This window comes from Rhinatrema bivittatum, chromosome 19 (genome assembly GCF_901001135.1).
Source record: "Rhinatrema bivittatum chromosome 19, aRhiBiv1.1, whole genome shotgun sequence".
NCBI lineage: Eukaryota > Metazoa > Chordata > Amphibia > Gymnophiona > Rhinatrematidae > Rhinatrema > Rhinatrema bivittatum.
The window spans coordinates 26,895,606-26,923,424 of record NC_042633.1 but is presented as its reverse complement, the minus strand read 5'-3'; the positions used below and the strand labels follow the sequence as shown (position 1 = coordinate 26,923,424).

General features: G+C 46.7%; 1 protein-coding gene and 1 long non-coding RNA gene across 8 annotated transcripts in view; one reads left to right on the top strand and one right to left on the bottom strand.

The window, feature by feature from the left end:
• The window catches only part of LOC115080634 (cytochrome P450 4F22), a 71,107-nt gene that overhangs the window by 19,754 nt on the left and 23,534 nt on the right, over positions 1 to 27,819 (bottom strand). For 3 of the 6 annotated variants that reach the window (XM_029584938.1, XM_029584939.1, XM_029584937.1), the window contains exons 3-7: positions 17,115 to 17,259; positions 13,467 to 13,520; positions 13,136 to 13,263; positions 9,163 to 9,284; positions 6,484 to 6,751 (exon numbers count right to left, since the gene is read on the bottom strand). In XM_029584938.1, coding sequence (XP_029440798.1) covers positions 6,484 to 6,751; positions 9,163 to 9,284; positions 13,136 to 13,263; positions 13,467 to 13,520; positions 17,115 to 17,259 — 717 coding nt within the window. Of the gene's footprint in view, positions 1 to 6,483; positions 6,752 to 9,162; positions 9,285 to 13,135; positions 13,264 to 13,466; positions 13,521 to 17,114; positions 17,260 to 26,432; positions 26,578 to 27,819 lie in introns of those variants that run through there. The other 3 variants (XM_029584941.1, XM_029584940.1, XM_029584942.1) reach the window with 3 other exon arrangements.
• LOC115080653 overlaps positions 1 to 27,819 on the top strand; it is a 54,152-nt gene that overhangs the window by 11,615 nt on the left and 14,718 nt on the right. The gene's annotated exons all lie outside the window — the stretch shown is intronic.

Sequence of the window (27,819 nt, the reverse complement as noted above, 5' to 3'; positions counted from 1 at the left end):
TAGAAGGAAAACAGCATTGTAGGTTCGGTTCCTGTGGAAATCTCTTAGGAGCTGTTCTCTGCTCCCAGGACAAAAAGGAAATGATTGAATTGATGAGATTCTTGTGATACTAATTACATCGCCTCATTAGGTGGCCTCATGAATTATTCATTCCTCTTAGCTAATCCCAGGCTTAGTCCATTCTTGGGTGGATTTCGCTGTTGATGAGTCCTAGCTGGGCTTTGTGTTGGTAAGTGCACATGGGTTTTGTGCAGGGAGATAGTGTATAATGTAGTGAAATCCTAAACAAAAGGCCAAAAATCCAAAGGAGCTTGGTACCATCGATAGCTCAAAATGAAAAAGTACTAATTATCAAATTCCCAAAACTTAAAAAGCACACTCCAAAAGGAATAGACCACTTCTCGTAAATATATTACAAATTAAAATATTTACTTAATAAAAAGAGAGACCATTATAGCTTGGTAAAGCTAATAAGATTCTCATTCAGCATCCATGATGCTTCATCCAAAATGAGATCATCTCACATGCTCTGTAATATGTCATTTGTGTCAGTATTTTAGTCTTTAGTCAGGGCACAAGTGCAGAATAAAGAGAAAGGGAACACTTCTGCAGCTATCTCTATCTGGGCTCTGTAAAATTCCTGCCATCCAGCAAGCCAACTAAAATGTTCTTGATTTGGCATTGCACAATCTGCTTCCTCTTTCCTTTCCCCGCCAGCCGTGTTCCATCCGAGTGGCTGCCTCACAGAGCTGTCGTAAATCTTCTCCATTTAACATTGAAACATAGAAACATAGAAATGACGGCAGAAGACGACCAAATGGCCCATCCAGTCTGCCCAGCAAGCTTCCCTCATTTTTTCTCTCATATTTATCTGTTTCTCTTAGCTCTTGGTTCTAATTCCCTTCCACCCCCGCCATTAATGTAGAGAGCGGTGATGGAGCTGCATCCAAGTGAAATATCTAGCTTGATAAGTTAGGGGTAGTAGGGGTAGTAACCGCCGCAATAAGCAAGCTACACCCATGCTTATTTGTTTTTACCCAGATTATGTTATACAGCCCTTATTGGTTGTTTATCTTCTCCCCTGCCGTTGAAGCAGGGAGCTATGCTGGATATGCTTGAGGTATCAGTTTTTTTCTTCTCCCCTGCCGTTGAAGCAGAGAGCTATGCTGGATATGCATCGAAAGTGAAGTATCAGGCACATTTGGTTTGGGGTAGTAACCGCCGCAACAAGCCAGCTACTCCCCGCTTTGTGAGTGTGAATCCTTTTTTCTTCTCCCCTGCCGTTGAAGTTATGCTGGATATGCGTGAAGTATCAGTTTTTCTTCTCCCCTGCCGTTTAAGCAGAGAGCTCTGCTGGATGTGTGAAGTAACAGTTTTTCTTCTCCCCTGCCGTTGAAGCAGAGAACTATGCTGGATATGCATTGAAAGTGAAGTATAAGAATGGAGTGATCAAGCTAGTTGAAAGGCATCAGGAATAGAGGAAGGTGGAGGTAGTAATTTGGATATTTGGTTATTTGGATATTTGGTTTGTCATTCAGAACAGGCAAATAGAAGGCAGCATATAAACAAGACCTCCGTAAGCTATACACGTAGCTTGGTCTACCCTTTCAGACAGCGCCGCCACCCTCAGTTCAAGGAAGGAGCCCAAAGCTGGTCATAGTTTGCGCGGTTGCCCTGAAGCGCAAATGTAATTCGTTCCCTTATTGCAATATCAACGCCACGGTTCTTGCAGAATGACAGGGATGGAGATGGTGACCAGTAAGACGCGATAGTTAAATGCCACATTTAAAATGTAGGAAAGCATCTCTTTAGTCTGTCCAGACACCCAAATGACACTGCTGAGGGGTCCAGCTGTCCCTCTGCACAAGCAGCTGTCTGGTACTGAGCCAGTGCCAAGAATGCTTGATCCACCACATGAGCCCACTTCACGCATCCTCTCCAGCAGATACAACTAGCATTACCAAACTTTGCAAAATACACAGGAGTGCAGGGCAGGCATTTAAACAACAGCGCTCTTTTTGGTGCAGACAGAGACCCCCAATACTAAAGTCCAAATAGCCCGCCAGTCTTCCTCATTCAACTCCAACTGAAGGTCAGAATTCCAGCTATCTAATGTTTTTATTTGTTGCAGGCTTATTTATGGTATTCAATAAAGAGTATATACAGCAAAAGCCAGAAAGATGCTTGGCTGCAGAGGGAGAGGAATGATCAGCAGACAAAGGGAGGTGACATTGCCCCTGTATAGGTCCCTGGTGAGACCTCACTGTGCCCAATGCTGGAGACCGCACCTTCAGGATAGAAACAGGATGGAGTCAGTGCAGAGGGGGCTACTAAAATGGTCAGTGGGCTTCATTCTAAAGCACACGGGGATAGCCTTAAAGATCTGAACCTGTACACCCTGGAGGAAAGGGGAAATAGGGGAGATATGATAGAGAGATTCAGATATCTCACAGGTTTCATGCACAGGAGCTGAGCCTTTTTCACTGGAAAGGATGTTCTATAGTGAGGGGTCATGGGATGAGGGTGAAAGGGGGCAGACTCAGGAGTAATCACAGGAAATATTTCTTTACAGAGGGGGTGGTGGATGTGTGGAACGGCCTCCCAGTGGAGACAAAAACAGTATCTGAATTCAAGAAAGCATGGGATCTCTGAGGAGTGAGGGGAATTGTAATGGCTAGATAAATTGGAGGGCTGGGCCCTAGGGTCTTTTTTTGCTGTTATGTTTGTATGAGAGAGAGGTGGCTGTGTGAGAACTTTTTCAAACCCATTCCTGTGCCTTGACTCACCCTGTCTCCCTAACCAATTTAGCTGCTTCCCTACAAATTTGTAAATAGACATAATGGGTGCGGCCATCTAAATTCTATTTCTGATCGAGATCCTCACAACAGGTAGGAGCAGTGCCCTCCCAAAACCTTCAGCGCTGCTGCTCGCCCCCCCGAGTAGATTTGGTGAAAAGGTGACCAATGCGAGTTTAGCACTATTAAGCAGATCTTCCTCTATCCCCCCCCCCCTCCCCATTATCTTGTTAATCACTCGCCTGACTTTGAGTGTGCAGAATGACTGGGTTATTTCTATACATCTGGGGGACTGTAGATAAGTAATTAAGGACCCCAAATTATGGCCTGTGACCCCCTTTAATGCATCCCCTCTGCGCCTGCCATCTACCCAAGGCTCTGATAGCTGAAAAAGAATATTAATTAGGTAGTTCCAGCCCACCACAGGCAGGAGGTGTAGTGAGAGAGCCCCCTCCCAGACCTGGGTATATTACAAGGCTCCTAAATAAGGGCCCGATTCATCAAGACCTTTCTCCCATGGTGTGGCTCTGGGAAAACCCCTTCAAGGAATCAGGTACTTAAGAGCTTTTTTTTTTTTTTATTTTTAACAGTGGCCTCTAAGTTTCCGGCCCAAAGACAACAGGCGCTAAGCCAGTGCCCCTCTCCGCCTTGGTGGATTACATTTACAGCAGGAGGCACTAACCTGGACGTATGCACGGGTTTTGTGCGCGCAAACCTCCTTCCTGGTCGGGCAGTACAGTTTCTGCAGACCGGGGGAGGGGTAAATCTGTGTGCGCTCTCACGCGCCCCTTAGGACAGTGGCCCCTTTAAGAGAGCGAAAGATTTATTAGAAAGACGAGCCTTGTGAGGCAACAACTCTGGCGCAAGCCGGCTGGTGCTGGAGGGAAAGAGGAAGCAGTTTGGGCAACAGCAAAAGGAGGAAGAATGGTTGAAGTGGTCTGTTGGGCGGCAGCAGCTTTGCAGAACAAGAGAAAGAAGAGAAGTAGCATGATATTTTTCGTTCTTCTGTACATTTGTCCTACCTAACGACTAGAAGATTGACAGAAATTACCTGCCTAAAGCTTGGATAGAAAGCAGAATCTTAGCCTCTCCGCCTATGGAGATCTCACTTTGCACTAAGTTAACGTCTTCCCTTAAATATACTGTCTTTACTAGGACTGGTTGTTCTTTTTTAGTAGATTTTTGACATTGAAAATTGGTAGTTTCATTTTGAGTTGCAATGCACTGAACCACCGAGGAACTGTGCGAGTCCGCATGCCAAGAAAAGTGATTGTATAGAGAAGTAGCGAATCTGCTCCCCCTCAGCCCAGCTCCTCTCCTTCTCATCAGGCCCCTCATCGCAATCTTGTCTCCCTCCCAGCTCGTAACTCTCTTCCTCCTTTGCCCCCTTCCTTCCCCCCAGCTCCTCTCCTGCTCTTCCCACCCCCCCCCTTCACTGTCCATGCAAACCTGTTTTTCCTGCCCAGCCTCTGCTCCATCCTCCCCTTGCAGGGCTTCAGGGGAGGCAGGGGTAATAGCAGGAAGACCGACACATACCTGGCATAGATTTATACACGGCAGTGTCCTAATCAACTCCTCTTGTTAGACCTTTCATCAATTGTGAGGGCTACAATTCTTTCCTGATGTCAATTTTACCATGAATCCCTCTGAATGTGTCTGTAACACTAACACACACACACACACCTGCATCACAGGCAGGCAAGGCAAGGTCCGATGAGATCGGTCATATCGAGGGCGCTCAGACCAGCTGAGAGTGGGGAGGCCAGAGTATAAAAACCCCTGCTCCCATGTGAAGCAAGAGGCTTTTGGGGAGAGGATTTCTAAGATCTGGAGTCCTGCCTGGTTTCTGAAGCCATCTCTTTTACAGAGTGGCACCATGGGGGGGGGGGGGGGGGGCCTCTCTCTCTCTCTCTCTCTCTCTCCCCCCAGAAAGGGTCCAGAGAAATCGGAGAGAGAGGTTCCTGGAATCTGGGGAAGGACAGACCTGCCTGGGAAACTTCTACCAGCGTGAAGGAGGGAGCTTTTTTCTGGGAGTGGGTGAGGTGCCAGAGGAAGGGCAGCCTGCCTGGGGAAGTTCACCAGCGTCTAAAACAAATTTAACTACAATCAGGCTGAGACACCAGAGAGAGAAAAAAGGAGGAAAAGATTACGGCTACCAGACAGGTACTGGGAGGGCGAGCTGTCCCAAAGAACTGACCTGTTCTGCAGAAGGTGAAACGAGGCTGGTTCTGTGTGCGATTTGTGAGTGGCGTCACTGTGTAAGCGTTATTCAGAAGTGTATCATGTTTGGACCTTTTTATTTTGAACAGCGCTAGTGTAGTGTGTCTTTTTGGAGTGCTTGACTGGTGAGCAGGAAGAGCCCCTGTGGGTACAAAACCCTAAGGGCCTTGAGAACAATTTCCTGCCCCTGTGAGGGAACCCCAGGTAGTTTCTGGGTCCCCCATGCCCAGTACTAGAAAAGAATGGGTCTACCTGGTGTATTTGATGGCTTTTGTACCTTGCCTTGACCCTAGGAAAGGTGGTTTGATAGCTAGAATGATTGCTAGTGTGAATCTGCATCATCTAAGGCCAGATGTCAAGGGCACGGTTAGGCTGCGGACAGGCCTGATTACAAGGAATCGGCACAGATTCTCTCACCAGCCTTACTAATCCTGTCAGATACAGCCCCCCTGTAAGTGGTACTCGGATACTCCAAGGTATTGAAAACAAAAGTTCCATTAGACTCCAAAGGGCAGTAAAACAGGTTGTACTGGCCTTCCTCCCTCAATCTTGGATCTCTCTGACATCAGAGGGTTTCCTGCAAGATTTCTGGCCCTAAGGCCCCAAGACAGGTTAAAATGTCACTTATAAGAACATGCCATACTGGGTGAGACCAAGGGTCCATCAAGCCCAGCATCCTGTTTCCAACAGAGGCCAAACCAGGCCACAAGAACCTGGCAAGTACCCAAACACTAAGAACATCCCAGGCTACTGATGCCAGTCATAGCAGTGGCTATTTTCTAAGTCAACTCAATTAATAGCAGGTAATGGACTTCTCCTCCAAGAACTTATCCAATCCCTTTTTAAACACAGCTATACTAACTGCACTAACCACATCCTCTGGCAACAAATTCCAGAGTTTAATTGTGCATTGAGTGAAAAAAGAATTTTCTCCGATTAGTTTTAAATGTGCCCCATGCTAACTTCATGGAGTGCCCCCTAGTCTTTCTACTATCCGAAAGAGTAAATAACCGATTCACATCTACCTGTTCTAGACCTCCCAATCTCCATGACCTCCCACTTTTAAATTACCTCAATCTAGCTCAGCAGCTGGATTCACCCTCTGGGATTAGCTGGCTAGATTCCAAGGAAAATCAGCTTCTTAATCTTTAACCTCAGATGATTTCATGAGTTTTTCAACCTCAACATGATTCAGTTCCCTGTGTCTTGGCTCTCTGACCTCTAATCTTACAGTGAGATCTCATAAGTTAGTCTGAAAACAGGCAAGCATGTCGGAGATCATGGTGCCTTGGACTGACTTCATACAGAGCCCCAGTTCCCTGACTTCCAACCTCACATAGTAGCCCAGGTCTCTTACCTTTAACCTCTAGCCCTTCCCTGTGCCTCAGTTCTTTGACCTTAATCTCAAGGAGAGCCTTGGTTCGGGCATGGCACCTGGAGTCTCTAACTTCAGACAGTCACCACTGACCTTTGACAGAAGCAGGATGTCTATGAAGTCTGTAGTCTTGCCCTGCTTGGATTTCAACCAAGCATCGGCCCCCTGTCTGGTCAGGGCCTCCCGCCGCTGCTGCACTACGTTTCCTGTGAAATTATGCACAATGGTGCAGGCTTTTTGGAAATGGCGCCCATCAGCAGAGAAGCGATAGATGAAGTCAAAATGATGTGGCAAGAAATGCTCCCGTTTCACCACCAACGCACTCAGCTCGTAGATTGCAGAAATGTACTCGCTGGGCTTCCTGGAACGTACAGAGACCACAAAAGCACAAAGTCACCCACAGGAGAGCCACGAAATCTGCAGCAGGAACTTTGAACGTTATTGCACACATGAGTCTAGGATGGTAGTGGGAGGGTTGGGGGTCACCCCCCCTTTAATGAGTACGGGGTAATCCCTAAAAGGAGACAGGGTAGATGGCCTAGAGAGAGGATTCATCAAAATCCACAAAAGTGGATGGAGCTCCTACACAAGCAATGCACGTAGGCGAGAAGGAGGTGGCACCATATGGCAGCCAGCCATGAGGGGGAACCTGTTCCCTGCTCCAAGGAGTGAGAAACCAATGGCAATGGGACCTACAACCTCAGCCCAGGTGCTAAAACTTTTTTTTTTTTTTTCTCATTTTCAAGATTGTTGTTGTCCTATTACAACTTCTGACACCTTAAGACCAGTACCACAGTTCTTCCACAAAGTAGACCCCAGGGTAAGATTGGCAAAAGGGAGACACTGCCCCCCCCCCCCCCACACACCCAACCTCTCTGTGCCTAGGATGAGGTCCTGGACTGTGGAGCTCTCTGCTCGGTGTGAGAATGCCAGAGCATTCATATAGACCCCTTTCAGCACAGGGCAAGACCCCCAGCACATAGCAACCAGATATACCGTCTGCTCAGGTTGTGACCCCGAACGCAACTTTCAGATACGAACCTTTCGACGCTGGGTGAAGCCCGCCTGTCTCTGCTTTGGAGTGCAACACTTAGATACCTCTGTCTGCTTGGTGCTCCCTGGGGTATGACCCCCCTGGAGTGTAGCCCTTAGACACACCTCTCTCTTTCCTTAGAATGAAAGCCCTGCAGCATTTCTCAGAGATGCCTTTCTCTGCTTCTGCTTGGAGAATGCCCACCCTCCCGCAGTGCTAGGCTCACACACACACACACATATCTTTCCTCCTTGGGGGGAGGAGAGCTATGTCCTGACAGGTTTTTGTCCTCTGCTGCCCCTAGGCGTGCAGGAACCCAGCCAGCCCCATGCTCACGGGCATCGTGAAGGCCCTGGCTCCTGAGCGGTAGGCAGGTTCTGCGAGTGCAGGGCCCGTGAGCTGACTCCTTCCTCGCAGAACAGCAGCACTGGCTGGAGCCTGGAAGACGGGGGAGTGGGGCTGACCACAGCAGCAAAAAATACAAAATAATCAGAAAACCAGCAGGGGGCTGGATTTGGGACTGGAGGCCTACATTTTGTTACCCTAAGCACAGGCCTAGGGTGCCTGAGGGTAAATCCAGGCCTGAACCCGTACAGCTCATCCCTTAAGACGTACCTCTCTGCTCAAGGTGAGATCTGGAGCACAGGGTACACATACATCTCTCGCCGAGGCCAATGTAATAAGGTGCACGCGGTATAGCGCACAGTTCTGTGCGCAAACTTCACTCCAGATGCAGCAAGGAATGTGCGCTTTGGTTAGTGCCCTCGCACGTAAAGCCCAAGCCAACGAAGGCACTGGCTGTTACCCACCAAGGCAGAGAGGTGCGCAGGCCGGGCGCATGGCTTCTCGGTGCTGAAAGCGTAAACTCCTAGTTGGGAGGTGGATCATGTTAGAGTTCTGGGGCCAGGAACCTCGGTCAGGTTTTATGTGCACAGGTTGTTTCTGAAAATTGGGGATTGGTCCTTTCACAGACAGCGGAGGGCCCAATGAGTGGCCACTGAAGCAACGAGGAAATGGAATATTAAATCTGGGTGCAGCTTAGAGCTGTGCCAGTACTGACAGCAGCTCAGGCAGGTTCCCCCAGGAGCTGGCGCTTAGGTGCCCTGACTGAGGGCTCCAACTTCTTTTCTTAGCGTGGGAGGGAAGTGCTTTTTTTTGGTAACTTGGCTGGCGGTGGGAAAGAGGATTGTGCACCAGTGCTTGCCAAGACAGTTTTTTGTTTTTTTTTAAAGAGAATTCTAGCACCGATTGGCATGCAAATGGTCTAAGAGTTAAAAAAAAAAAAAGTGTTTTCCATTTACAGTTTTGGGGTTTGTTTGTTTTTTTACTCATTGAGTATTTGCATGTAATTAGCTTATTGCACCTGGATCTAGTATAAGCCATGCTAAAAGTTTGCATGGGTTTTATTACGCCAGCCCCTCGGTTCATGGTGAGACCTCCCGAATGTAATGCTCAAACATCTCTCTCTCTTTTTTAATTTGATTTATATTCCACTTTTCTTCATCACTTCAGAGTGGATTACATTCAGGTACTGTAGGTATTTTCCCTATCCCCAGAGGGCTTACAATCTAAGTTTGTACCTGAGATAACAGAGGGTAAAGTGACTTGTCCAAGGTCACAAGGAGCGGGATTTGAACCCTGGTCTCCTGGTTCCTAACCCGCTGCTGTAACCACTAGGTCTCTCTCCTCAGAGCTTAGTGCTCAGCCTCCAATGCCCCCTTTTTGCTCTTATTACTTACTCTTGGCAGTCACTGTTGTAACTGAATGTGCATTTTAGGAGGCTGTCCAGGGTCATCAGACTGATGTGTTCAAACATGTCCAGGGAGATTGTGCCCCCTGATGCCAGTTTATGCCACTTAGCCTAGAAAGGAAAGGGGCATAATCAGAACTCATATAATACTATTGCCGGGCCATCTTCCTGTGTGCGATTTCAGCTAATGGACCATGCTGACCCGTAAAACATGTTTGGTCAACTAAGGAACAAGACTTGCATGTGTAAATATTTTAAATTGTTATATAAACTTCTACAAATGAGAAAAACATTTCACTCAACTTTAAACAGGCGCATTAACATAAATCTTTAAAAAAGCAAAACTACTGAAAAATACATTCATGTTCCCATTAAGCATACAGAGTAAAATGTTAGAGAGTAGAAGCAAAATCAAAAGACAGACAAGTAGAGAGCGCTTGCAAAGGCTTTGGGATTTTTTTGGTGCCACAGATTTGTAGAACAGCGTGCCGGCAGTTGAAGAACATCCATTTTCAGCCACCAGCTGGCTAGCAAAGTTAACCAGATAGCCAGGATATTCAGGGGCCTCTCTCAGTTAGCCTGACGTTAGAGCTTCCTTTTCCACTTCTCTGTACCTGGGAGAGCTACAGCTCCATGGCTGGGCTGTAGTTTGCTGGATCCCCCAGTGCCAACCTGGCCCGAGGTGGTTTTTTTGTGCTTCTGTCTGTCTTCACTACTGATTCAGTGTGTCGTTCAGTGAACCAGTGAAATAGAAAGGTAAATGAGAAGGAGCTGGCATGCGATAAGAACAGCAGCAACCTCCTCAGAGGGGAAAAAAAAAAAAATTGCCAGCCTATGGTCTCTGAAGAAACTTCTAACCAGAAAGAAATAGTCAGAGGTCCCAGGCAGGTCTGGAGGATTTTTCAGCCAACACTCAGTCTGTACCCAGTTGATGGGATCAACACAAGCTGCCTCCTCTGCTAGAGGAACACAAATTGTGTTGTGAGAGAACATTGGAGGTTGAATTGTTATACTCCCTGTGTGTTAGAACTCTTAAAAACCTGAGAGGTAGCTTTTCAAAAGCGTCGTTCTTACAAAAAATGGCCGATTATGCGCATAGATGGGCCGCGCGTGAGCAACGCGGTTTTTATAAAGCTGCGAAGTATGCACGTATATGGCCAGGCGCACGCCAAAGTGAGGGTGGGAAAGGGCCGGGATTTTAAGATCTTCGTATTTCTTGGTCAGGAAGGATTAATTTAATAAAAATGTGTGCACTTCCCAAATTATTATATCTTTTCCAGCATATTCTCTGCTGGATCTCTCAATCCACCTTTGATAGTAAAAATGGTTAGGTGGGGAGGATTGGATTAGATTATCAATCCTCTGTATGTCTAAATCTCAGGGGGGCATGGGTTTACCAGGTCTCCAGTGTTCTTATTGGGCGTCACGACTGGTATGTCTATGGGATTGGTTTGACATGGCATCAGATAGAGCCCAAATGGAGGGAATTGATCTTCCCTTATTAACATTATCTTTGTCATCAGTTTTGGTTAGAAGGATTCTCTGTGGGAATCTGATTATTGCCCACACAGTGAAGATATGGAAGAGAGTGATTAAGTATATGGGGATATCTCAGACAGATCTGTCACCAAGCATGCCGTTGGCAAAAAAAAAAATCCCTACATTTCTTATTGTTCTTTTTATCCATCTATTGCCAATTGGCAAGCGAATGGACTGTGATATGTTTTGCAGTTATCGAATAGGAGGAAAATAAGGTCATTTACGGAAGTAGTTGAGGACTGATTTGGATCCTCACTCTAACAGCTTATTTACGGTTGAGGAATTCGTTTCACAGATTAAGAGGTGAGGCCTGGGCTCCCTACAATCCGAGCTCTTTGGAACGGTTTAAGTGATCCCTCGGTTGAAGGGCGTCCTAGAAATTGTATGTATAATGACATAACTGATAAGAATAACATTGCAGGAAGGATGATCTCCTTGACAGAAAAATGGAATGAGGATCTATAACTTGCATTAGATGATACTGATTGGGATGTAATATGGGAGGCAGCACACTATTTCTATTTGTGCTAAGGTGGTAGATCTCATGGTTAAGTTATTACATAGGGTATTTAACAATAGATACCCTACTTTTTTTTTTTTTTTTTTTTTTACAGTGTTCTCTGTTTCTGCTTTTCCATTTTGTTGGTGGGGTTGCGGAGAGGAGGGCACATATATATATGCACATGTGGTGGTTGTGTCCTTTGATATCTTCTTGTTGGGATGATGTCAAGAGACAGGTTAGATTGATAAGTAAATCAAAGATCTCGCTAACACCTTGTTTGGGTTTGTTCGGTTATTGGTGAGATGTCAATGTAAACTTGGGAGGCAAGGATATGGCGCTGATTACTCATTGTATCCATGATGCCTGACATACAATAGCATTATTCTGGGACTCCTAACATCTTTAAATGGCACTCATTGAAAACAGATATTGCTCTCATTGAAAAAAATATGGATTCCCTTCGGGGAAAATTGGATAAATATAATCAAATTTGGGGGAACTATAAGGGAGTATGGACGTACTTGGATTGATGTTGTTATACTGGAGTACTTTGATGGGGTTGGTTATTATCTTCAGAAGGGATTGGAAATTGATTTGTGTATATGAATATTTTGGCTGTTTTAACTATTTTACCAGATACATTATTATGTATGAAGTCTGTGTTCTTAGGTGTGTACACCATTTGTTAAATAAAATGTGTTTAAAAAAAAAAAAAGGCCATGCTGAGAGTGTGTTAGTTGGGCCATTAGATGACGATGACCAAAGGGTAAAAGAGGTGCTCGTGGAGAATAAGGCCACCGCAGAAAACTAAATTCATTGTTTGCTTTAGTCTTTGTGGCGATATCAAATTCAGAGTTCTAAAGGAACGCAAAAGCATTTCAGACCTACCACTAGTGAGCCGTAAACTTTCATTCCAATCTGCCACTGCACTTTAAGATTGCTAATTAAAAAAAAAAAAAAAAAAAAAGGCTCCAGGACGATCCAGATAATTACAGACTAAGGAGCATGACATAGGGACCAGGCAAAATGGTGGAAGCAAATGGTTAAGAAGAAACTTATTGGTCCTATGGAGAAATGCGTCTTGATGGAGAAGAGCCAGCATGGATTTAACAAAAGGAAAGTCGTGTCTTCCTAACCTCTTAGAATTCTTTCAAGGTGCAAATAAGCATGCGGAGGTGGGTGATATGGTTGACAGAGTGTATTTGAATTTCGAAATGGCATTTAAGACAGTTCCTCCTGAGAGAGAGCTCAGGAAACGAAAAAGTCATGGGGATAGGAGGCAATATCCCGTGGTGGATTGGTAACCTATTAAAAGATAAAAGAGAGAGAGAGCAGGTTTTCCAGTAGAGAGGTAAATAGTTGAGTGCCCTTGAGATCTGGACTGGGAGTGGGATTCTTTAACCTATTCATTAACAATCTGGAAGAGGGAGCAAAGATTACGGTGACCAAATGTGCAGAGAGCACAAAATATTCCAAGCAGTTAAAACTGGAGCTCTGACGGTTACGGGTTTGTTGAGTAGTTTGCATTTTCTTGGATGTTTGCTTCATTTACTTGAACAGAAATCAATACTGAAGTGAAAACAAAAAAAAGGAAACAAAGGGGGTTGTGTTCCCCCTTACCCCTGCTGCCAAAATGTAAACGTTTACCCCCCCCCCCCCCCCAACATAACTATCTCATGCTATCTATATGGTCACACAACAGAATAGCACCAGCCTCGGAGCCGGCTGCAGCCATATTCAAAATGGGACCCGATGCACAACCCTAGTTAAACCACAGACAGACCGTGATGAACTGGTGGAGGACCTTGCCGGACATCTAAGCAGCAGGTGGAAGTTAAGGGGTAAATTTCAAATGCATTTCCATGCGTGAAACACGGATCGAGGGTCCCAGGCATAACAGTAGAGGCCTATCAAAACTCACATGCATGATATCCGTGCTTTGTTTAAAGATCTTCACATAGTACTTCAGGATATCAAAGTGAAATGCTGGGGTCAGCAAGCGACGATGCTTGCCCCACTTTGCCCCACGGCTGAGCAGCAGTCCATCTCCTGAAAGAAAGGAGAGCGCAGAGACATGGTCACAGCATCCCCAGGGAAACCCCCCCCACCCCTGAGAGAGAGCAGAGAGCAGAAGCATCTCCCAAATCAGGAAGCGAGCCACCGAGCTGCAACGTCGCACAAGGCAGAAAGTGAGACAGCAGAGAAAGCGACACCGATCTTGTGTGTGTGCGTACACAAAAGTATGCACTTACCCAGCCATGGCCTGAGGAAGCCGTAGAACAGCTCATCCTTGGGGGCAACAGCGGCTGTGAACAGTTATATGTATGGATCATACAGAGTTAGTCATATACACTTACAACCCAGCCATGTCACATCACCCACAAGTATAGCCACAGATCACATATAGCTACCATGTCTCACGGCCCATAGAATTAGCCATGTGTTTCATTCACCTGACAGGCACAATTACATCCACTCGTCACAACGGGTTAGTCAAGAGTTAGTTTATGTGTCTTGTATAGTGTGGGCCATGTCCTTGTTCTGGATCATACTATGCCAGTAACTGGGTTACATTCCCCTGCACATGATATTGAGTCCATGTCTAGAGTCTGGTTATGTCACTTCAGTGCCTGTTCTTGCTCCCATTCCTACTGCTACCTCTTTTGTATGCCTCTAACAAGGCTCTCCGGGAGCTTGAGCATTGCTGGGCTTCTGCCATGCTCCTGAAGACAAACTTCCTGAATGTTGCGTGGAGGCAGATGAAAAAAAACTATCTATTCTGGGGAATAGGAGCGCCAGAGTTTGGGTGGCTCCAGAGGACTTAAGAAAGAGGGAACAGTTGAGAATATCTTGTGGTAGCAATGAATGTGTGGTGATGGGAGGGAGAATGGTGGGGAAGGGCTAGGGGTCACAGAGATAAGTATGTCTGTGACACCAACACTGTGATGGGCTTGGCCATGCTTGGGATAGATGTGAGAGTAGGGTTGAGAGGCTGGGTGGGGAGTTGGCCTTGGGTTGCATTTGGGATTTGTATATGCACATCTACCAAGAGAGGATGAGCCTCAATTGGGCAGACTGGCTGCATTGTTTGGTCTTTAACAGCAGTCATATACTGTGTTACAAGTAAAGAGATTGTTATGTAGTCACATCATACATAATTAGTCATGTGTTCCACAGTTACAGCCATGTTATGTACAGTTATAGCCCCTTGTTAAATATAGTTAGTGTCACATAATTACAGTATTACGTTGCATACAGATGGTTATAGCTCCATATTATACTGTTAAGTGTTACACAGCTACAGCCAAAAGCCAGGCAGTTACATCCCCATCACAGCTATAGTTATAGACACCTGTTGTGTAAGAGCCATACAGCGTGCATGAAATACATGGCATGGATGTAGCGTAGCAAGGGGTCCTGTTTTCAAGCTATAAGCTGATAGGCACAGACTGTAAACATTTGTCCTATAATACTGTATCATCTAACATCCCCTTCTCTCACTACTTACGTCTCCCATCACAAATACCCCCCCCCCCCCCCCCCCCCCGTGAAGAACCTCAGAACAGCTTACAGGACTGGGACCAGTTATCCAGCATCGGGGGGGGGGGGGAATCCAGGCCACAGGAATAAAAGCTCAAGTTCAGGAAGAAGGGAGGGGACCCAGAATGGGAGGAGGAAGCTTTAGGGACTATGCTATGTCTGACTTTTTGATGTAGAGCTGCCGAGGTAAGCAGCATTTGCTGTCTTTCTGTTTTTGTGTAAGATAATGTGCTCTTTGGTTGAAAGTCAGAGTCAAGGTGATCTTCTGTACTCTGGCCCTTCGCACTGAAGCCTGGGGCTGCCCTACACTATCACACCCCCTCGCCCAACACCTCAGCCTTCTCTAACCCAACATCCCTAAATTTGCATACACTGGAGGCAGTGAGTATGCAAATCTATTTCCTGCATATTCATTCGGGATATCCTGAAAAACCTGTTGGCAGCCCCCCGCAGGCTGGGCGTGAATATCACTGCACTATGCCAATACCCATGACTCCCAACCCCAAAACGTACATCTTCCTTCTCCGAGCACCCACCCCATCAGAGAAAGCTAACACTGCCCATTACATGCAAAGCTCCCAGTAATACTCCCTCATGCTCCCAATCTTTTCCCATACCACAAAATAACACTGCAAAGTTGTTAGTAAAACCTCCTCCCCCCCACCACCAAACATCCACAGCCCTTCACCACATCAAACCAAGGTAACATTTGCCTGGAACATCCAAAACTCAGTGTCCCTGACTTACTCACCAGGGACAAAACGCACTTGCCGACCTCAGATTTGGATTTGCTCGGGGGGGGGGGGGAGTACATTGTGAGTGAATTTCACCCCTGGAATGTGCAACCCTTCCTTTCTCCTCCTCCAGCGCCCGCCCCCCACTCATCTCTTTCCGCCCTCCCAGATCACATAATGCTGCTGGGGCCATTGTGGGAGCTGTTGCAGCTCAGGTCCCTGCTTCCTGTAGATGAGGGTGTTCCCCAAGGCCTCATTCTTCTACTTCCTCTCAACAGTGGGGAAGATGCTTTCTCTCTTCTCCACAACTTCCTTACAGTGGTGGTGGGGAGTGTGGGGGTATTCCCTGCAGCTCCACGGTGTTGATGCCTCTTGCTGATGGAAGGGGTGTTTTCCCGGTTCTCACTAGCACTGAAAAATCAGCTCACCTGAGCGGGAGTACGTTCGCCTATTTTTCAAGCCCCAGCTTTTGTGAGCCATCACTCGCCACCTCCCACCTCTCTCCATCCCTTCAACCCATCAGAGACAGTGTCCAGCGAATGCAAAGGTCGCAGTAACTCTTCTCCACCTCTCCCCATCACCCTTGCAGCCCATCACAGAGCGCTAACACTGCCCCCAACGTTTACAGATGGTGCAATGGACCCCGAGCCCACTTCTTCTCGTGTAACTCTCCCTTCCAGATGCGGGGAAGCTCTCTTAGCTCACTGCTTTCTTTGGCCTCATTCCTCTCTCTCGCCTCCTGTCACTCCCTCCAATGCTGAGCTAGACTCTTGGCTCAGATCCTCTTTGGCCACTCTCGTCTTTCATTTGCTGTCATTCCGTCAGATGCTGGGCTGGATTCCTGACTCATGCTTCCGGGGCCTTGTAGTGGACAGCAGGCTGGAGCTCACCCTTTAAATGCATTTTCCCCTCTCCCTTCCCCGAGAAGGTGGAGCATCACAGCTTGAGTGAAAACCATAACCGGGACCTTTTGAGTCATCCTCACACTGAGATTGCTGCTGATTAGCAGAGAGGGAGGAAGGAATAACATGTTACACCCCCTCCCTGCTACTCCACACGCTCTCGCTACCAACGCCACTGCTTTTCCTCTCTGCAGGGATGACCCCCTCGCATTCTTCCCCTTCCTCCAGCCCTCTCTTTGCTCGCATGCCCCCTGTAAGTCTCAGTGCCTGGAATCACAGCGGCAGGCTGAACTGTGTGCGCTGTAGCTCCAGGCTGAAGAGGAGATGGGGTGGCTACAGCTGTAAACAGAGAGGCCTGGAGCTTTCTTAGGGTTTCCCTGGAGATCTGGCAATTGATGCAAATTCTCTGACTCTCTGGGCTAAATCTGGAGAGTTCCCAGGTATGGTAAAGAGATATTATAGTGTTCTGCGGGTGTGATGGGGAAATTGGCGAGGGGTAGGGAGGGAGACTAGTATATCACAGCTCCCTGAAGGGGAAGACGGTAGCACACCTCAGCTGCCTGGGTGGGGTGAGGGGGTTTCCAAACCTATCACAGCTCCCAAGGGACGGTGAGCACTAGCACATCACGGCTCTAGAGACGAAGAGGCAGTAGCAGACTGAAGCCGACCAGACAAGCGGTGAAAGCTTGGGGGGGGGGGGGGATGTTGAGGAACCTGTGTCTACCTGAAGCCTGGAAAAGGGATTTGGTGAAATCAGGATGGAAGATCCGTATTATGGGGTAAAAGATGCTAAGCCACCAGGAGCACATATAAATGTAGGATTTCACCAGTCCATTCACCACCAGCAAACCTTCCTCTGTGTTCTTAATCTGAGGCAGACAACAAAAGACCAAGGAATGTTAGCAAAAAAAAAAAAAATCCAGCAAACCAATCTACAGCGGCCAAGGAAATATCTGGAAAAGTTAACATACATTCCAGCAACGCCTCCTGTGTGTTCTCAGGCGGAAGGAAAGTTGGTATACTACTCAGCAGCTAGGCTGGGGCCTGTGAAGATTGCCTCACCTGGATATGCGGACATCTACGCACATCCGCAAAGGTGTACTGGATCAGTTCTGGCATGCCTAACATCGCAGCCTGGGTAAGGCTGGAACCTGCCTGCAAAGACGGACTTCAGCCTTCATGTTCTGAGCTTGAACCGGGGAACCCTACCATGACAGGCACACACGTTTAGGCCTGTTTAGGAGCAGGTGAGCGTGTGCATGCATACCCAAAGTATACATGTCAACGGTTCCCCCCACAATGCCTCAAGGATGCACAAAATTGCTTCCGTGCATATTGTAGCGTTTGCAGCCCCATGGGAAGTTTAAAAAAAAAAAATCCGTTTATGTGCATAAAACTGCATTGTACACATGTAAATGGTTTTGAAAATTTACCACCTTAAATTTTAAAAAGCATCCACAGAAATTCGACCTGAAAAAAGTACCTGCAGAAAAGAGAAGTGCTGGTGCTCTTTCCATTTCAATTTTTAAAGGGAACCTTTCCCCCTTTGAAAACTGATGCCACGGCTGTGGGCCAGAAGTACTCCCAGACAGTGAATGCTCCCATGGTCTATAGCTGCCTTTTGACAAACATGGAGCTCTTCTCAGCATACGCACATATATTATTTTCCAGGAATTAATCTTATCCTGCTTCAGGAACTTTAAACCGGTCCACATGGAGGACTACATGAATGCCGCCATGAACTGTGGCGCTTGTGGAGTAGTGCTCCAGCACATTGAGTTCTGTTTCTGAATCCTGGGGTCCTCTCATCTGATGCATGAAGGATTACCGAACCCCCGAAGCAGGCATGCAGCTGACCAAATGTGGCCTGGGTGGGGAGGGAGCTCCAGCCAGGCTGTTGTGGACCCACAGCCACTTCTCCTGGGCGCCTACTCAGGAGCACTCGGGACACACAAGTTACCCGTCGCGTGTCCCTTTTAGGGGGGCAGCTCATTTGCGCATTGCATCCAGCGCCCAGGAGAGGTGGATGTACGCACGTGTTTTACGCGCATGACGTTGCATCAGCCTGCATGCATCCATGGGTGCGGCCTATGCACTGACAGGCGGTGTAGTGCAGAAGAGGAGAGACTGGGATAACATGAAGCCATTCTTCCAGCCTCTGGTTGCTGCTCCAAGGATGGAGGAGGAGTCGGAGTGTTTTACTGCTTTTCACTCCAGCTATCACTGTGAGCAAGTCATTACTGGAGCTGCATATGTTTATTTGCTATCCCACTTCTCTACAATAACACTGTGGCTTACAATACTAAAACAAGAAAAAAATACAAACAAAAAGCATCATACAAATCAAAGAACAATATAAAAATAAATGCTATCAAAAATAGAACAAGTTAATCTAGAGACCAAGATTGCAGTCACTAGTTAAAATAAGTTGTCCTGCAACTCGTCTTTAAAAGACTGATTAAGAGAAGCCTTGCTTTTACTGCTTTCCTAAACTTCATGGACTTTGTGCTTCCATGTGAATCTCTAAAGGAGGTGGGTTCCATAACAAAGGCCCTGAAAGTCATTTGCTTTCTGGCCTAATCAATGGAGGGGCAGGAATAGTAAGTTGTTGCCATTGAGTATAAGGATCTAACTGGCTCATAGGGTATTTATTTTTATTTATTAGGGCTTATTGCCTACCTTTCTGAATACAAAATTCACTCAAAGCAATTTACAGTACAGTAGACTAGCAGCAGATAAACAAAGGCTAATTGCAGCTGCAAGATAACAGAAAGTATAAAAAGCAACAATCACATTCAAATTTGGGATTAAATAGGTGTGTCTTAGCGTTAGATTTCATAGATCAACACCAGTTGAGACTATGCTCTGCTAACATACGGGCTGATACAGTACAGTGCGCTCCGTCGGAGCACACTGTTAGCCGGCATTTGGACGCGCTATTACCCCTTACTGCTGATGGCCCTATTAGTTATTCCCGCGCGATTCAGAAAGCAAAATGTGCAGCCAAGCCGCACATTTTGCTTTCAGAAATTAGCGCCTACCCAAAAGGTAGGCGCTAATTTCTCCGGGCACCGGGAAAGTGCACAGAAAAAACAGTAAAAACTAAAAACTGCTTTTCTGTGCACCCTCCGACTTAATATCATGCGATATTAAGTCACAGGTCCCGAAAGTTAAAAAAATTTAAAAAAAAATAAATTTAAAATGGGCCCGCGGCTGTCGGGTCGAAAACCGGATGCTCAATTTTTCCGGTTTCCGAGCCCGTGGCTGTCAGCGGGCTTGAGAACTGACGCCGGCAAAATTGAGCGTCGGCTGTCAAGCTCGCTGACAGCCGCCGCTTCCTTAAAAAAAAAAAGAGGCGCTAGGGACGCGCTAGTGTCCCTAGCGCCTCTTTTTACCGCCGGGCCTAATTTAAATAAATTAAGATACTGTATCGCGCGCACAGGAGAGTGGCCTGTGCGTGTGCCGGGAGAGGGGGCGTTCGCCCGCTCTCCCGCGTTTTTACTGTATTGGCCCGATAGAGCGGATACTAGTAGCCAACTCAGGGAATACAGTAAATCATCCAACAGTTAGTTTGCAGCAGCGCATTTATGGCATGTGAGGTGATGCCAGACAGTTTAGCATCTTAGTTTTCTGGGTTGGTCATTTAAAGCATGCCAGAAGATCCAAACTTCTTTGCTTCCTAAAATATGCTCGTGCTTCTAGAAGGGAGTTCCAGAGGGCGGAGGCTGCTCCTGTGAATGATCTGTTGCAGGGGGTCGTCTGTTCTTTGTCAATTCTTGCATGGCTGTCAGGCACATGCATGGGTTATTTCTAGCTGTTTGCAGGTCTGGGGCCATTGGTGGTAGGAGCTGGACATCATCTGACTAACGCTTGTTTGTCAAAGGTTTGGATCGGCTGTGCCAGTGGTTTCAGGTACATGCTGAAGAGCACTGGTGATGGTATGGAGCCTTGGGGGGACGGACCCCACAGCTTAAGACTCGGGATGCTGACATGGTGTCAGCAAAATGTACAGAATGTTCCCCGTCTGACAGATTGGAGGAGAACTACTACTACACAACCCTTCCATGGCGCTACTCTACAGCTTCAGTGCTGTACAAAAACACAGACCAGAAAGTCCCTGCTCAGTAGGGCTTACAATTTACTCAAGATGATCATACAGGGCAAAAGAGACTTTGGGAATTTCCTTTTAGACAATGGTTAAAAATGAATGAGGCTGTCAGCGGGACAATCAGCAGTTAAGTTTTAAAAGCAACCTCAAAAAAAAAAAAAAAAAAGGTGGGTTTTAGACTGGATTTAAATAAGGCAAGAGAAGGAGCATGACGCAGCAGCTCAGGAAGTCTATTCCAAGCCTATGTTGCGGCCAGGAGGAAAGCAGAGAGATGGGAATTGGTGGTAGAGGAGAAGGGCATAGATAGGAGTGACCCTACCTGATGAGCGACGTGCACAAGGAGGAGGGGTAGTGAGGAGCTGCAGAGGGAAGGCTCTTGTAGGTGAGTAAGAGGAGCTTGAACAGTGTGTGGGAACGGAGAGGAAGCCAACGGAGTGACTTGAGAAGAGGGGTCATCTGGGTTTAGTGACTGATGAAAGTCAAGTCGTGCAGCTGAATTTTGGATGGAATGTACTGGAGAAAGATGGCTCACTGGGAGAACTGGATCGCAATAATCTTAACGGGAGGGGATGAGAGTACGGATAAGGGTTCTGGCAGAGAGTTCAGAGTTCTACTCTTCCCCTGTCACATGGAATTTCTCTCTCTAGAGATTCCAGAGTGCAGTTCATTTCCCGATTAACTTTTATCCTCCTTGACTCTCTGGCTGTCCCACTAGCCCCCCCCCCCCCCCCCATTACCACTCCAATTCCATCTGTCCTGGCATTTCAATCTATTTTGGTGCCTGCTATCAGTGTCCCATTGGTTCTCCTCTTTCCACCAAGTCTCTAAGGTGCTTACATCTTCCTTTAGCACTAGACATACCTACAACTCCAGTCTTACATTTCAGACTTCAGAAAAGTAAGGGGCTACTTTTCAAAGGGTTTAAGGACCTAACATTTGGCCATGCTGAAAATGTACTAAATTTAGGGCGATTGCAAGGGCGGGGAAAACAAGTTTAGGAGCCTAGCACTGATTTTCAGGACAGGGCAGCAAACCCAGGAGAGATGGGAATTGGTGGTGTTCACTAAAGAAGACCCTGGAGAAGGACCATCTCTAAACAACAAGAAACTGGAGGGAAGGGGAATAGATGAAAATCCTTTTACAGTAGAAAATGTGTGGGAAGAACTAAAGAACCTGAAAGTGGACAAAGCCATGGGGCCTGATGGGATTCATCCAAGGATATTGAGGGAGCTCAGAGATGTTCTGGCGGGTCCGCTGTGTGACCTGTTCAATAGATCCCTAGAAACGGGAGTGGTGCCGAGTGATTGGAGAAGAGCGGTGGTGGTCCCGCTTCACAAGAGTGGGAACAGGGAAGAGGCAGGCAACTACAGACCGGTTAGCCTCACTTCGGTGGTGGGAAAAGTAATGGAGTCACTGCTGAAAGAGAGAATAGTGAACTATCTACAGTCTGGAGAATTGATGGACCAGAGGCAGCATGGATTCACCAGGGGAAGATCCTGTCAGACAAATTTGATCGACTTTTTTGACTGGGTAACCAAGGAATTGGATCAAGGAAGAGCACTAGATGTCATCTACTTGGATTTCAGCAAAGCTTTTGATACGGTTCCGCACAGGAGACTGGTGAATAAAACGAGAAACTTGGGAGTGAGTGCCGAGGTGGTGACCTGGATTGCAAATTGGTTGACGGACAGAAAACAATGTGTGATGGTAAATGGAGCCTTCTCTGAAGAGAGAGCGGTTTTAAGTGGTGTGCCGCAAGGATCGGTGTTGGGACCGGTCCTGTTCAATATCTTTGTGAGCGACATTGCGGACGGGATAGAAGGTAAGGTTTGTCTTTTTGCGGATGACACTAAGATCTGCAACAGAGTGGACACGCCGGAAGGAGTGGAGAGAATGAGACGGGATCTAAGGAAACTGGAAGAGTGGTCGAAGATATGGCAGCTGAGATTCAATGCCAAGAAGTGCAAAGTCATGCATATGGGGAGTGGAAATCCGAATGAACTGTACTCGATGGGGGGGGAAAGGCTGATGTGCACGGAGCAGGAGAGGGACCTTGGGGTGATAGTGTCTAATGATGTGAAGACAGCAAAACAATGCGACAAGGCGATAGCAAAAGCCAGAAGAATGCTGGGCTGCATAGAGAGAGGAATATCAAGTAAGAAAAGGGAAGTGATTATTCCCTTGTACAGGTCCTTGGTGAGGCCTCACCTGGAGTACTGTGTTCAGTTCTGGAGACCGTATCTACAAAAAGACAAAGACAAGATGGAAGCGGTACAGAGAAGGGCGACCAGGAAGGTGGAGGATCTTCATAGGATGACGTACGAGGAGAGATTGAAGAATCTAAATATGTACACCCTGGAGGAGAGGAGGAGCAGAGGTGATATGATACAGACTTTCAGATACTTGAAAGGTTTTAATGATCCAAAAACAACAACAAACCTCTTCCGTAAGAAAATAATCAGCAGAACCAGGGGTCACGATTTGAGGCTCCAGGGAGGAAGATTCAGAACCAATGTCAGGAAGTATTTCTTCACGGAGAGGGTGGTGGATGCCTGGAATGCCCTTCCGGAGGAAGTGGTGAAGACCAGAACTGTGAAAGACTTCAAAGGGGCGTAGGATAAACACTGCGGATCCATAAAGTCAAGAGGCCGCCAATGAAGAGTGGGTGACTCGCCAGAATGATGGCTATTGACACAATACCCTTATTAAATAAACATACACATGCTTACTGTGACTCCTACATCGCTCTAAGCTTCAACAGCAAGAGGTAATGGAAAAAAGGATTTGCACTCACAAAGAGGGGAGTAGCTGGCTTGTTACGGCGGTTACTACCCCAAACCAAATATGCCTGATACTTCACTTTCAATGCATATACAGCATAGCTCTCTGCTTCAATGACAGGGGAGAAGAATAACTGATACTTCACACATCCAGCAGAGCTCTCTGCTACAACGGCAAGGGAGAAGAAAAAGGGTTCGCACTCAAAACGCGGGGAGTAGCTGGCTTGTTACGGCGGATACTACCCCAAACCAAATGTGCCTGATACTTCACTTTCCATGCATTCTCTGCTGCATCGGCATGGGAGAAAGACTGATACATCACGCATTTCCAGCATAGCTCTCTGCTTCAACGGCAGGGGAAAAAAAAAAAAAATAAACAAACAACAAACAACGGCAGGGGGAAAAAAAAAAACAAAAACAAAAAACTGATGCTTCACGCATATCCTGCATAGCTTCAACGACAGGGGTGAAGAAAAAAAGGATTCGCAATCACAAAGCGAGGAGTAGCTGGCTTGTTACGGCGGTTACTACCCCAAACCAAATGTGCCTGATACTTCACTTTCAATGCATATCCAGCATGGCTCTCTGCTTCTACAGCAGGGGAGAAGAAAAAAAAAAACCAACAAGAGCTGTACAACATAGTCTAGGTGAAACAAATAGGCATGGGTGTAGCTTGCTTATCGCGGCGGTTACTGCCCCTACTACCCCTAACTAATCAAGCTAGATATTTCACTTGCATGCAGCTCCATCACTGCTCTCTGCATTAATGGTGGGGGTGGAAGGGGAATAGAACAAGGAGCTAAGAGTAACAGATAAGAATGGGAGAAAAGATGTGTGAGGCTTGCTGGGCAGACTGGATGGGCCATTCGGTCTTCTTCTGCCGTCATTTCTATGTTTCTATGTTTCTAAATCTAGGAAAACGAATAGCGGGCCTACATTTACTTAAATTTTCAGCTGAAAACCTAGACTCAATCAGAAGCTTGGCTACAAATACGTTCCTAACTTAGACCTAGATTTATTTGACTATCAGCCTCTAATTCTATTCCTAAATCACATGCTGATTGTTGTAAACAGTTGATTAGGATAATATGGAGTCATTTATATTTGTCTGCTCTTAATTTAAATCCCTCTGAGTTACCTCAACTTTTATTACCTCCTTCGTCAGGAAATTCTGATTTCTCTATTTGAACAATATCCGTTGAGGTTCTCTCGGAGTGCCTGCTGGCTTTCCCTAATACACTAGTTTAAAATCTGCCTCCCTGCACCATTGCCTCGATTGCTTTGAGGCGCCGAAGCTCAGCCTGCCTCTGGGGTCTTGTGCATGGAACTGGGAGCCTTTTTGAATGCTGCCCTGGAGGTTCTGGATTTCAGTCTCCTACAGTTGCTTTCCAGAGCCTGCCTCCTGCACTTTTCTATGCCGTTGGTACCCCCATGTACAACAGTGGGCACCTCCCTAGCACTCTCTAAAATTCTATGTAGGTGCCGCGCGAGATCCACTGGCTTTGCACCAGGCAGACAAATGACCAAGCTATCATCATCTCCATGATCAAAGAGAAGCATGCACTTAGGGCCTTAGAAGGAGCCAGTGAATCCCCAGCCTACTGTTACTGACTGTTCCCTGCTGCCAGACAGCACAGCTCAATAGAAAAGAAATGTGGCGTGTGCGCTCTGGCCAGCTCAGAAATTCCCTGCTCCCTCCTCCAGCACAGGCCTCCTTGTAAAAAGGAAGCCCCGTGCAAGGGACAAAGAACTGCAGGGCCTGTTGGCGCACAGACAGCAGCTCTGGCCCCACCCTCTCCTCGCACATGGGCCTCCTCTACCCAAGGCACCTTGTGCGAGGGGCGGCGTGCTGCATGCAAGTCAGCTCTGGTCCCATGCTGCGTTTCGTTTCTATCACTGCTGGCAATGCAGCCACAAAAGGGGAGGCTGCAGAGACCAGTACGTAGATGCTGCAGTGGCGAAGCTGAGAAGGGGGGATTGGGAAGGGATGATTATACCAAGGAATGGAAGGAGGAGGACAGGAAAGGGATGATTATGCCAGGGGAGTGTGGGGAAGAGGGAAAAGGAAGGTGATAATGCCAGAGATGTGTGGGGGGAAAAGGACATGAAATGTTCAGATCATGCACACTGGCATCCTGCCCAGGGGCTCTGAGCTGGGGGGCTATCATCATATAAACACACAATTACTGGGATTATACCTGAGGGGCTTGAACTCAGGAGCTAATTCCCAATACACAGAGCCTCACACAAACTTGGATTCAGTACATCACGGTTCCAGGTAAGAGAGTACGTTTATTTGAGCAATAGGAGGATAGAACAAATAAAATCAGATCAGATAGAAGACTTAATGGTAGATAATAATTGCTACAGAGTCATAAAAAGCTTACATTTCCAAAGGATCAGCCGTACCATCACATCCAGGGCTCTCTCTTTCCCCTCCCTTTCTCGCTGTCTCTCCTTATACACTACAAATGCTTGTGAAAGCAACAGCGTTCCCTCCCTCTGAGTTCTTATAAGATTTCAGACACAGCTGTGTGGCCTTCATTCTCTCTCTCAGGCTTTAGTATAAGTTAATTGCTAGTTTTCTCATCATAGACTTAGTGTATAACTAAATAAACAGACTCTTGCCTGTTCATAAACATTTCACAGTACATGACAGTAAACGGGAGGTCAATCAGAAGTTGGCCTGTGGCTTTCAAACTAGTTTGTGTCTGGGTGAAAACTCTGAATCCATACGGCCTATCCTCTATATCCATCTTCAGTAAAAAGTAACAAAAAATGACTCCAACAGATGGAAGGGAAGAGGAAATAGAAGGTGATTATGCTGGGGGGATTCAAGGGAGATGGAAGGGATGGTAACTTTGCCAGGAGGGTGGGGAGAGAAGGAAGCGAAGGTGATGGTGTGAATTTAATGAATCCCCTTACTTTGAATGTCACTACATGCCACAGTTATCAAATCACCATAGGGAGACATCTTGGATGCAAGAAGATAATTCCTCACTTGAAGGGAAGGGACCTAGTTACAGGATAACTTCCTGCCACTCTAAGATATAGATTTGAGACAGGGGTGGTTAGGAGTTGAGGTGAATGGATGAGAAGAACAAAGGAAACAGCAATTAATAAACTTCAGTGTGCTATCACACTACCAAACTACCTGATGCCCGCATTAAAGGGGCAGTGCAGACAGGGTGGAAGAGCCGCATTATAGGAAGGAAGGGACCGAACCACCAGAGGCAGGACTGGGGATAATGAACGAGGAGCTGGTTCACGGCCTGCAGCCCCTCCTCCGTGTTCTTGGCCTGTAAAGAATTAATCACAGGTTAGTCAGGAGGCCACACGCCCTGGCTCCAGCAGCTGTCGCAGGGGGAAAAGGACTCTTGGAGGTACATTTCCAGAAGATGTGCACGTTAAAGTTAGCACGGGCGGGCACACATAAGGGCATAGGCAAATATACGGCATTTTCAAAACTGCTAAATAGGTGCCTGAATTGGAGTCCGCAAGATAAGTCTGTGCATGTAAAAAAAAAAAAAAAAAAAGGGCCAGCATTTACACACATAATTTCTATTTTCAAACCTGTGACAGTGCTGTCCATAATTCTTATTGGCGTATATTTACTCTTGCTCAATATCTGGTGCAAGTGTTCGTAAGCATCTCAAAAGTGAAAAAAATGACTGGGTAGGGGGGGACTTCAGGCTGAAGAGCCAGGAGAGTCTTCACGAGCTTATGGTTGGACTGGGTAAACCGGAAGCCTAATTGGTAAAACTGGTTAGTTCCTTGCCGCATGGATGTTACAAAATCCCGACTTACGCATGGTAAATAACCCGCATACAAGCTATTCACACATCCATTTAAAATTCAAACCTGCGCATACTTATCTGGCTAAATTAGGATCTTTCCAGCTAAATAGCACCCGCGCCACTATTTAGATGAACAAAGGGAATTTATCTGAATAAGTAGCAGCACTTCTCCGGCTTTATTCTGACTTATTCAGCTATGTAGCAGCAGGCTTACTTAGAGTTAGGAAACAGTATTCACAAAACAAACAAAAAAACTACGCCCTCATCATGGCAGTTAGAAAGGTGGCTTTCGGAGTTTCAGGCCATCCTCGATCCTTTTGCGAGCATCGCTGTGAAAAACACAAACCCAGCCCACTTTCGTGACGCCGTTTGTTTAATGTTTTGCAAGTATAATGCCGTAGGTACGCTGCACCGTTTATGCCCACTGTGGGCATACAGTGATTATTGGTTTGAAGCAGACCAAAGGATTTGTGTGCCGAACCCCCAGTTTCGGTGTAAGTGGCCCTGTGAAAATGAATTTGGGGTCTAGGCATGTAAGTGTGCATGCAGAACATGCTTCTGCGGATACGTTTCTGGGCATGGGGTGGCGAAAGGATTTACATACATACGTTTGCCAGATTCTATGCTCACCCGCAAATTTTGAAGGTGAATTCATGCGCATCAATCCACTTTGAGACTCTGGGCTCAAGTCTCTGCTCAGGCCACTGAACATTGCCTTCTTAAGGGCAATTCTAAGTGTATTTC